Source organism: Schistocerca serialis, chromosome 12 (genome assembly GCF_023864345.2).
Source record: "Schistocerca serialis cubense isolate TAMUIC-IGC-003099 chromosome 12, iqSchSeri2.2, whole genome shotgun sequence".
Lineage (NCBI taxonomy): Eukaryota > Metazoa > Arthropoda > Insecta > Orthoptera > Acrididae > Schistocerca > Schistocerca serialis.
The window spans coordinates 170,741,022-170,753,130 of NC_064649.1; the positions used below are offsets into that span (position 1 = coordinate 170,741,022).

Sequence of the window (12,109 nt, forward strand, 5' to 3'; positions counted from 1 at the left end):
CCAAGGGATACAGTAAACCTGAAGTGAAACATCGGCATCTAAAACTGGTCTCACAGCAAAGGTTCAAAGCATCGACAGTTGGAAGAGACAGTCAAAATGTACTTAAATCGGCATTGTGCCATTTGTATTTAATTCCGAAGCAATTTCTGTGTTTCATTGGCAATAAGAAGGTCCAAGGGATACAGTAAACCTGAAGTGAAGCATCGGAATCTAAACTGGTCTCAGAGGAAAGGTTCATAACAATGACACTAAAAAGAGTCAGTCTTCTTGTACTTAAGTCGCCATTGTGCCTTTTGTATTTAATTATAATGCAATTTCTGTGCTTCATCGTCAATAAGAAGGTCCAAGGGATTCAGTAAACCTGAAGTGTAGCATCGGAGTCTTAAACTTGTCTCACAGGAAAGGATCAAATCATACACAGTAAGAAGAGTCAGTCTTCTTGTACTTCAATCGGCATTGTGCCCTTTGTATTTAATTCCGATGCAATTTCTGTAATTCATCGTCAATAAGGAGATCCAAGGGATACAGTAAACCTGAAGTAAAGCATCGATATCTATAACTGGTCTCACAAGAAAGGCTCAAATCACTGAATGTAAGAAGACTCAGTCCTCTTGTACTTCAGTCGACATTGTGCCTTTTGTATTTATTTCCGATGCTATTTCTGTGTTTCATCGTCAATAAGAAGGTCCAAGGGATAGAGTAAACCTGAAGTGAAACATCGGAATCTAAAACTGGTCTCACAGGAAAGGCCCAAAGCATATACAGTAAGAAGAGTCAGTCTTCTTGTACTTAAGTCGGCATTGTGCCTTTTGTATTCAATTCCGATGCATTTTCTGTGCTTGATCGTCAACACGAAGGTCTAACGCATACAATAAACCTGAAGTGAGCATCGGAATCTAATACTTGTCTCACAGGAAAGGTTCAAAACAAAAACAGTAAGAAGAGTCAGTCTTCTTGTACTTAAGTCGGCATTGTGCCTTTTGTATTTATTTCCGATGCAATTTCTATGTTTCATCGCCAATAAGAAGGTCCAAGGGATACAAAAAACCTGAAGTGAAACATCAGAATCTAAAACTGGTTTCACAGGAAGGGCTCATACCATATACAGTGAGAAGAGTCAGTCCTCTTGTACTAGAGTCGGCATTGTGCCAGTTGTATTTAATTCCGATGCAATTTCTGTGTTTCATCGTCAATAAAAAGGTCCAAGGGATACAGTAAACCTGAAGTGAAGCATCGGAATCTAAAGTAGTCTCACAGGAAAGGTTCAAAACATAGACAATGCGAAGAGTCAGTCTTCTTGTACATTAGTCGCCATTATTCCTTTTGTATTTAATTCCGATGCAATTTCTGTGCTTCATCGTCAATACGAAGGTCCAAGGGATACAGTTAACCTGAAGTGAAGCATCGGAATCAAAAACTTGTCTCACAGGAAAGGTTCAAAACATAGACAGTAAGAAGAGGCAGTGTTCTTTTACTTAAGTCGGCATTGTGCCTTTTGTATTTAATTCCGATGCAATTTCTGTGTTTCATCGTCAATAAGAAGGTCCAAGGGATACAGTAAACCTGAAGTGAAGCATCGATATCTAAAACTGGTCTCACAGGAAAGGCTCAAATCATAGAATGTTAGAAGAGTCAGTCCTCTTGTACTTAAGTCGGCATTGTGCCTTTTGTATTTAATTCCGATGCAATTTCTGTGTTTCATCGTCAATAAGGAGGACCAAGGGATACAGTAAACCTGAAGTGAAGCATCGATATCTAAAACTGGTCTCACAGGAACGGCTCAAATCATAGAATGTAAGAGGTGTCAGTCCTCATGTACTTAAGTCGACATTGTGCCTTTTGTATTTATTTCCGATGCAATTTCTGTGTTTCATCGTCAATAACAAGGTCCAAGGGGTTCAGTAAACCTGAAGTGAAGCATCGTATTCTAAAACTGGTATTACAGGAAGGTTCAAAACATAGACAGTAGGAAGAGTCAGTCTTCTTGTACTTAAGTCAGCATTGTGCCTTTTGTATTTAATTCCGATGCAATTTCTTTGTTTCATCGTCAATAACAAGGTCCAAGAGATACAGTAAACCTGAAGTGAAGCATCGCAATCTAAAGGTGGTCTCACAGGAAAGTTCAAAACATAGACAGAAAGATGTGTCAGTCTTCTTGTACATAAGTCGGCATAGTGTCTTTTGTCTTTAATTCCGATGCAATTTCTGTGTTTAATCGTCAATAAGAAGGTCCAAGGGATACAGTAAACCTGAAGTGAAGCATTAGAATCTAAAAATGGTCTTACATTAAAGGTTCAAGACATACACAGTAAGAATAGTCAGTCTCCTTGTACTTAAGTCGGAATTGTAACTTTTGTATTTAATTCTGATGCAATGTCTGCGTTTCATCGTCAATAAGAAGGTCCAAGGGATACAGTAGACCTGAAGTGAAACATCGGAATCGAAGACTGGTCTCACAGGAAAGGCTCAAATCATATACAGTAAGGAGAGTCAGTCTTCTAGTACTTCAGTCGGCATTGTGCCTTTTGTATTTAATTCCGATGCACTTTCTGTGTTTCATCGTCGATAAGAACGTCCAAGGAACACAGTAAACCTGATGAGAAGCATCGATATCTAAAACTGGTCTCACAGGGAAGCTCAAATCATAGAATGTAAGAAGAGTCAGTCCTCTTGTACTTAAGTCGGCATCGTTCCTTTTGTATTTAACACTCTCTGTACCAGGCCTATTTTATGCACCCGTCCCTAGAAACCGGGCAATTTTACCAATATTAAAAAAATTACTGCATCAAATCTACTGTTTGGATTGTGGCAAATTTGGTACCATCTTGAAGCTGCACATTTCTACTTTAATTCTGAGTGAAAGAAACTACTTTACAATGCACAGCTTTAAGGTACAGTTATAGAAATCACTTAGATGTTTTAAGAATTTAGAAAAAGTCATACGAATAAGGGAATACAATTGTGATTTATTTTTAACCAAAATTGTGGCACTACATTACATGTTTCTGATAGTATACAGTATTACATATAAATTTCACACAGAATCATATTGTTTTTTAGTGTGGAAAATTTTAAAGCAAGGTTCCAGGCAGAGTGCAACGCCACACTGTTCACATTCGTATCGTGTCTCTTTGCGAGAAGCCTTGCCACTCTGTTTCTTGCTCCTGGAACTGCACACGTGACACACACGAGCAGCATACTTCTTAGTAGTTGCAGGTATGTGCTGCAAAAAATGTCTCTTTGTTAGCCGACCTACAGTTCCTTCATTTCTTGGAATGAATTCAAGTGTGTCGTCTTCAACAAGCTGAACTGCAAGCACTGTTATAAAGTCTGTTATTGTAATTTTCTTCCTGTGCACTGCATTGTACAGCCAAAATGCATTTGATACTCCCATAAGCAGCAAATGGAAATATAATTTTCGCCACCATTTCACAGTTCTGTGCTGGAACGGATTGTACTGCAGGCGTTGGTCTCCAATATCCACTCCAATTTTATTGAGGTTGTAATCAAGTACCTGAAGTGGTTTCAATACTACAGACCCATTTCTCTTAGTATGCGTACCAAATGTTGCTTGATGCCTTGTAGACAATGTATACACATCTCTCTTATCTTTCCACTTCATTGCCAATACATTATCTTTACGCCGAAAAGACATTTCGCCCTTTTTCAGCTTAGCAGATACTAAATCTTTAGGCAATCCTTTCCTGGATTTGTTCACAGTACCAACAGCTCCAGTGCCTTTCTCTGCCAGTTGCTGAAATAGCTCTGGACTGGAATAAAATCGATCTAAATACACAGTGTGGCCTTTGTTCAGCAAGCTGCTGTCAGACAACAATCGCAAAATAACCGCAGACGAAGAATTGTCAACAATATGCTTACCAGCATAAACTTCAAAATTTACAACATAGCCACTACTGGCTTCAGCAACAGCATATACTTTCAGTCCATACTTATGAGGCTTATTTTGCATGTAAACACGGAAACTCACACGACCTCGAAATGGGCAAATTCCTTCATCAATTGTCACTTTTTCTGAGGGACGATATGCCTGGATACATCGCTCCTTCAAATTATTATAATATGGCAAAACTTTGTAAAGTGGATGAAATCCATCTTCGCCTGGTTTTTTCTGATTTGAATTGTCAACAAGATGCAAGCATGACAGTATCTGAGTGAAACGCAAACGGCTCATGACATGGGGACAAAAGTTACAACTAAGAACAGGATTAGTGCTCCAATGGTCCGCAATTTTGGGCTTTTTCGAAACACACATGTGGAAAATAATACCCAAGAAACGCCTCATCTCACTTATAGTCACTGGCTTCCACGAACTCAAAACTGAATGGGGCTTCAGATTATTTCCTCTTCTTTTCTTCTGTATTGTCTGTGATGCATACAAATTTGTCTGTCTCTTGAGTTCATTTACGTCACTGTCAGTAAGGAACACTTTACTGCAATCCAGTACAGAACTCGACTCATCAATATCCACTAGTATCTGCCTGGGTGTCGTGTTGACAGGCAGAGGTCGGTAGGTGTCAACTGCAGTCCACTCACTGTCTTTCGGATACGGCACAGCTGCTGGATTTGAAGCAACACCTTCAACATCATTCTCGTCTTCATCTGAAGACAAACTGTCATCAATCTCGTCTTCTAAAAAGAATATCACATTATGTGTAACTACATACATCGTTTACACATGTTCAACAGATATGTGCGTACTGCACAATTACGTGGAAAATTCGGAAATACGTACCTTCAAACACACCATTGCATTCAGAATCGTCTGAATCACTCTCTACATTATCCAGAGTGTCGCTATGATTGATCAAATCCGCAATTTCTGCGTCTGATAAACCGCGCCGAAACATGATGACAAACAACTGAATGATATACAGACTGAGAACGCAAAGATAAGTTTTAACATGAATTACAGCGCTGCCGTGACATCTATGGACGCATTTTGTTAATAAACATCTGAAAAACGTATAGCGCTGGCCAAACCCGTAGAAATAACGTTGCAGTGTTTTGAATGAAATTAAATGTAGCGGCCCGTAAATTTTACGGGCTTGGTGATTTTCGCGCGATCCCAGGCCCGTAAATTTTACGGGCTTGGCGCTTAGAGTGTTAACTCCGATGCAGTTTTTTGTGGTTCATCGTCAATAAGAAGGTCCAAGGGATACAGTAACCCTGAAGTGAAGCATCGATATCTAAAACTGGTCTCACAGGAAAGGCTCATAAAATAGACACTAAAAAGAGTCAGTCTTCTTGTACTTAAGTAGCCATTGTGCCTTTTGTATTTAATTCCAATGAAATTTCTGTGGTTCATACTCAATAAGAAGGTCCAAGGGATTCAGTAAACCTGAAGTGTAGCATCGGAGTCTTAAACTTGCCTCACAAGAAAGGTTCATATATAGACAGTAAAAAGAGGCAGTCTTCTTGTACTTAAGTTGGCATTATGCCGTTTGTATTTAATTCCGATGCAATTTCTGTGTTTCATCGTCAATAAGAGGGTCATATTTATACAGTAAACCTGAAGTGAAGCATCGATATCCAAAGCTGGTCTCACAGGAAAGGCTCAAATCATAGAATGTAAGAAGCTTCAGTCCTCTTGTACTTAAGTCGGCATTGTGCCTTTTGTATTTAATTCCGATGCAATTTCTGTGTTTCATTGACAATAAGAAGGTCCAAGGGATACAGTAAACCTGAAGTGAAGCATCGGAATCTAAAACTGGTCTCACAGGAAACGTTCAAAACATACACAGTAAGAAGAGTCAGTCTTCTGGTACTTCAATCGGCATTGTGCCTTCTGTATTTAATTCCGATGCAATATCTGTAATTCATCGTCAATAAGGAGGTTCAAGGGATACAGTAAACCTGAAGTGAAAAATCAATATCTATAACTGGTCTCACAGGAAAGGCTCAAATCACTGAATGTAAGAAGACTCAGTCCTCTTGTACTTCAGTCGACATTGTGCCTTTTGTATTTATTTCCGATGCAATTTCTGTGTTTCATCGTCAATTAGAAGGTCCAAGAGATACAGTAAACCTCAAGTGATGCATCGGATTCTAAAACTGGTCTCACAGGAAGGTTCAAAACATAGACAGTAAGAAGATTCAGTCTTCTTGTACTTAAGTTGGCATTGTGCCTTTTGTATTTAATTCCGATGCAATTTCTGTGGTTCATCGTCAATAAGAAGGTCCAAGGGATACAGTATCACTGAAGTGAAGCTTCGGAATCAAAAACTGCTCTAACAGGAAAGTTTCAAATCATAGACAGTAAGATGAGTCAGTCTTCTTGTACTTAAGTCGGTATTGTGCATTTTGTATTTAATTCCGATGCAATTTGTGTATTACATCGTCAATAAGAAGGTCAAAGCGATACAGTAAACCTGAAGTGAAGCATCGGAAACTAAAACTGGTCTCACAGCAAAGGTTCAAACCATTGACAGTAAGAAAAGTCAGTCCTCTTGTACCTTAATCGGCATTGTGCCTTTTGTATTTAATTCCGATGCAATTTCTTTGTTTCATCGTCAATAAGAAGGTCCAAGGGATACAATAAACCTGAAGTGAAGCATCGGTATCTAAAACTGGTCTCACAGGAAAGGCTCAAATCATAGAATGTAAGAAGAGTCAGTCCTCTTGTACCTAAACGGCATCGTTCCTTTTGTAATTTAATTCCGATGCAATATCTGTGTTTCATCGGCAATAAGAAGGTTCAAAAGATCCAGTAAATCTGAAGTGAAGCGTCGCAATCTAAAAGTGGTCTCAATGGAAAAGCTCAAAACATAGACAGTAAGAAGAGTCAGTTTCCTTGTACTTATGTCGGCATCGTGGCTTTTATATTTAATTCCGATGCAATTTCTGCGTTTCATTGTCAATAAGAATGTCCAAGAGATACAGTAAACCTAAATAGAGGCATCGGAATCTAAAACTGGTCTCACAGGAAAGGTTCAAAACATAGACAGTAAGAAGAATCAGTCTTCTTGTACATAAGTCGGCATAGTGTCTTTTGTAATTAATTCCGATGGAATTTCTGTGTTTAATCGTCAATAAGAAGGTCCAAGGGATACAGTAAACCTGAAGTGAAACATCGGAATCTAAAACTGGTCTCACAGGAATGGCTCAAAACATATACAGTAAGAAGACTCAGTCTTCTTGTACATAAGTCGGCATTGTGCCTTTTGTATTTAATTCCGATGCAATATCTGTGTTTCATGGTCAATAAGAACGTCCAAGGGATACAGCAAACCTGAACTGAGGCATCGTTATCTAAAACTGGTCTCACAGGATAGGCTCAAATAATAGAATGTAAGAAGAGTCAGTCCTCTTGTACTTAAGTCGGTATCGTTCGTTTTGTATTTAATGCCGATGCAATTTCTGTGTTTCATCGGCATTAAGAAGGTCCAAGTGATACAGTAAACCTGAAGTGAAGCATCGGAATCTAAAACTGGTCTCACAGCAAATGTTCAAACCATCGACAGTTACAAGAGTCAGTCTTCTTGTACTTAAATCGGCATTGTGCCATTTGTATTTAAATCCGATGCAATTTCTGTGTTTCATTGTCAATAAGAAGGTCCAAGGGATACAGTAAACCTGATGTGAAGCATCAGAATCTAAAACTGGTCTCACAGGAAAGGCTCAAATCATACAATGTAGGAAGAGTCAGTCCTCTTGTACTTAAGTCAGCATCGTTCCTTTTGTATTTAATTCCGATGCAATATCTGTGTTTCATCGGCAATAAGAAGGTTCAAAAGACACAGTAAACCTGAAGTGAAGCGTCGCAATCTAAAAGTGGTCTCAATGGAAAAGCTCAAAACATAGACAGTAAGAAGAGTCAGTTTCGTAGTACTTATGTCGGCATTGTGGCTTTTATATTTAATTCCGATGCAATTTCTGCGTTTCATTGTCAATAAGAATGTCCAAGAGATACAGTAAACCTAAATAGAGGCATCGGAATATAAAACTGGTCTCACAGGAGAGGTTCAAATCATAGACAGTAAGAAGAGTCAGTCTTCTTGTACATAAGACGGCATAGTGTCTTTTGTAATTAATTCCGATGCAATTTCTATGTTTAATCGTCAATAAGAAGGTCCAAGGGATACAGTAAAACTGAAGTGATGCATTAGAATTTAAAATTGGTCTTACAGGAAAGGTTCAAACATATACAGTAAGTAAAGTCAGTCTCCTTGTACTTAAGTCGGAATTGTAACTTTTGTATTTAATTCTGATGCAATGTCTTTGTTTCATCGTCAATAAGAAGGTCCAACGGATACAGTAAACCTGAAGTGAAACATCGGAATCTAAGACTGGTCTCACAGGAAAGGCTCAAAACATATACAGTACGAAGAGTCAGTCTTCTAGTCCTTAAGTCGGCATTGTGCCTTTTGTGTTTAATTCCGATGCAATTTCTGTGTTTCATCGTCAATAAGAAGTTCAAAGCGATACAGTAAACCTGAAGTGAAGGATCGGAATCTAGACTGATCTCACAGGAAAGGTTCAAATCATAGACACTAAGAAGAGTCAGTCTTCTTGTACTTAAGTCGCCATTGTGCCTTTTGTATGTAATTCCGATGCAATTTCTGTGCTTCATCGTCAACACGAAATTCTAAGGGATACAATAAACCTGAAGTGAAGCATCGCAATCTAAAACTTTTCTCACAGGGCAGGTTCAAAACATAGACTGTAAGAACAGACAGTCTTCTTGTACTTGAGTCGGCATTGTGCCTTTTGTATTTAATTCCCATGCAATTTCTGTGTTTCATGGTCAATAAGAAGGCCCAAGGGATACAATAAACTTGAAGTGAATCATCGTACTCTAAAACTGGTCTCACAGGAAAGGCTCAAACCATATACAGTGAGAAGAGTCAGTCTTCTTGTACTTAAGTCGGCATTGTGTCTTTTGTATTTAATTCCGATGCAATTTCTGTGTTTGATCGTCAATATGAAAGTCCAAGGGATACAGTAAACCTGAAGTGAAGCATCGGAAAATAAACTGGTCTCACAGGAAAGGTTCATAACATAGACACTGAGAAGAGTCAGTCTTCTTGTACTTAAGTCGCCATTGTGCCTTTTGTATTTAATTCCAATGCAATTTCTGTGCTTCATCGTCAATAAGAAGGTCCAAGGGATTCAGTAAACCTGAAGTGTAACATCGGAGTCCTAAGCTTGTCTCATAAGAAAGGTTCAAAACATAGACAGTAAAAAGAGGCAGTCTTCTTGTACTTAAGTCGGCATTGTGCCTTTTGTATCTAATTCCAATGCAATTGCTGTGTTTCATCGTCAATAACCCCCCCATGAACCATGGACCTTTCCGTTGGTGGGGAGGCTTGTGTGCCTCAGCGATACAGATAGCCGTACCGTAGGTGCAACCATAACGGAGGGGTATCTGTTCAGAGGCCAGACAAACGTGTGGTTCCTGAAGAGGGGCAGCAGCCTTTTCAGTAGTTGCAAGGGCAACAGTCTGGATGATTGACTGATCTGGCCTTGTAACAATAACCAAAACGGCATTGCCGTGCTGGTACTGCGAACGGCTGAAAGCAAGGGGAAACTACAGCCGTAATTTTTCCCGAGGGCATGCAGCTTTACTGTATGATTACATGATGATGGCGTCCTCTTGGGTAAAATATTCCAGAGGTAAAGTAGTCCCCCATTCGGATCTCCGGGCGGGGACTACTCAATAGGATGTCGTTATCAGGAGAAAGAAAACTGGCGTTCTACGGATCGGAGCGTGGAATGTCAGATCCCTTAATCGGGCAGGTAGGTTAGAAAGTTTAAAAAGGGAAATTGATAGGTTGAAGTTAGATATAGTGGGAATAAGTGAAGTTCGGTGGCAGGAGGAACAAGACTTCTGGTCAGGTGACTACAGGGTTATAAACACAAAATCAAATAGGGGTAATGCAGGAGTAGGTTTAATAATGAATAGGAAAATAGGAATGCGGGTAAGCTACTACAAACAGCATAGTGAACGCATTATTGTGGCCAAGATAGATACGAAGCCCACACCTACTACAGTAGTACAAGTTTATATGCCAACTAGCTACGCAGATGACGAAGAAATTGAAGAAATGTATGATGAAATAAAAGAAATTATTCAAATTGTGAAGGGAGACGAAAATTTAATAGTCATGGGTGACTGGAATTCGAGTGTAGGAAAAGGGAGAGAAGGAAACATATCAGGTGAATATGGATTGGGGGACAGAAATGAAAGAGGAAGCCGCCTGGTAGAATTTTGCACAGAGCACAACATAATCATAACTAACACTTGGTTTAAGAATCATGAAAGAAGGTTGTATACATGGAAGAACCCTGGAGATACTAAAAGGTATCAGATAGATTATATAATGGTAAGACAGAGATTTAGGAACCAGGTTTTAAATTGTAAGACATTTCCAGGGGCAGATGTGGACTCTGACCGCAATCTATTGGTTATGACCTGTAGATTAAAACTGAAGAAACTGCAAAAAGGTGGGAATTTAAGGAGATGGGACCTGGATAAACTAAAAGAACCAGAGGTTGTACACAGATTCAGGGAGAGCATAAGGGAGCAATTGACAGGAATGGGGGAAATAAATACAGTAGAAGAAGAATGGGTAGCTTTGAGGGACGAAGTAGTGAAGGCAGCAGAGGATCAAGTAGGTAAAAAGACGAGGGCTAGTAGAAATCCTTGGGTAACAGAAGAAATATTGAATTTAATTGATGAAAGGAGAAAATATAAAAATGCAGTAAGTGAAACAGGCAAAAAGGAATACAAACGTCTCAAAAATGAGATCGACAGGAAGTGCAAAATGGCTAAGCAGGGATGGCTAGAGGACAAATGTAAGGATGTAGAGGCCTATCTGACTAGGGGTAAGATAGATACCGCCTACAGGAAAATTAAAGAGACCTTTGGAGATAAGAGAACCACTTGTATGAATATCAAGAGCTCAGATGGAAACCCAATTCTAAGCAAAGAAGGGAAAGCAGAAAGGTGGAAGGAGTATATAGAGGGTCTATATAAGGGCGATGTACTTGAGGACAATATTATGGAAATGGAAGAGGATGTAGATGAAGATGAAACGGGAGATATGATACTGCGTGAAGAGTTTGACAGAGCACTGAAAGACCTGAGTCGAAACAAAGCCCCCGGAGTAGACAATATTCCATTGGAACAACTGACGGCCGTGGGAGAGCCAGTGCTGACAAAAATCTACCATCTGGTGAGGAAGATGTATGAGACAGGCGAAATACCCTCAGACTTCAAGAAGAATATAATAATTCCAATCCCAAAGAAAGCAGGTGTTGACAGATGTGAAAATTACCGAACTATCAGCTTAATAAGTCACAGCTGCAAAATACTAACACGAATTCTTTACAGACGAATGGAAAAACTAGTAGAAGCCAACCTCGGAGAAGATCAGTTTGGATTCCGTAGAAACACTGGAACACGTGAGGCAATACTGACCTTACGACATATCTTAGAAGAAAGATTAAGGAAAAGCAAACCTACGTTTCTAGCATTTGTAGACTTAGAGAAAGCTTTTGACAATGTTGACTGGAATACTCTCTTTCAAATTCTAAAGGTGGCAGGGGTAAAATACAGGGAGCGAAAGGCTATTTACAATTTGTACAGAAACCAGATGGCAGTTATAAGAGTCGAGGAATATGAAAGGGAAGCAGGGGTTGGGAAGGGAGTAAGACAGGGTTGTAGCCTCTCCCCGATGTTGTTCAATCTGTGTATTGAGCAAGCAGTGAAGGAAACAAAAGAAAAATTCGGAGTAGGTATTAAAATTCATGGAGAAGAAATAAAAACTTTGAGTTTCGCCAATGACATTGTAATTCTGTCAGAGACAGCAAAGGACTTGGAAGAGCAGTTGAATGGAATGGACAGTGTCTTGAAAGGAGGATATAAGATGAACATCAACAAAAGCAAAACAAGGATAATGGAATGTAGTCTAATTAAGCCAGGTGATGCTGAGGGAATTAGATTAGGAAATGAGGCACTTAAAGTAGTAAAGGAGTTTTGCTATTTGGGGAGCAAAATAACTGATGATGGTCGAAGTAGAGAGGATATAAAATGTAGGCTGGCAATGGCAAGGAAAGCGTTTCTGAAGAAAAGAAATTTGTTAACATC

General features: G+C 39.3%; 1 protein-coding gene across 1 annotated transcript; it reads right to left on the reverse strand.

Moving 5' to 3' along the window:
* Nucleotides 1–3,034: 3,034 nt before the first annotated feature.
* LOC126428032 (piggyBac transposable element-derived protein 4-like) lies at nucleotides 3,035–4,687 on the reverse strand. The gene has a single exon (XM_050089910.1). It carries the CDS (start codon nucleotides 4,685–4,687, stop codon nucleotides 3,035–3,037), a length of 1,653 nt encoding a protein of 550 aa, XP_049945867.1.
* Nucleotides 4,688–12,109: the final 7,422 nt, after the last annotated feature.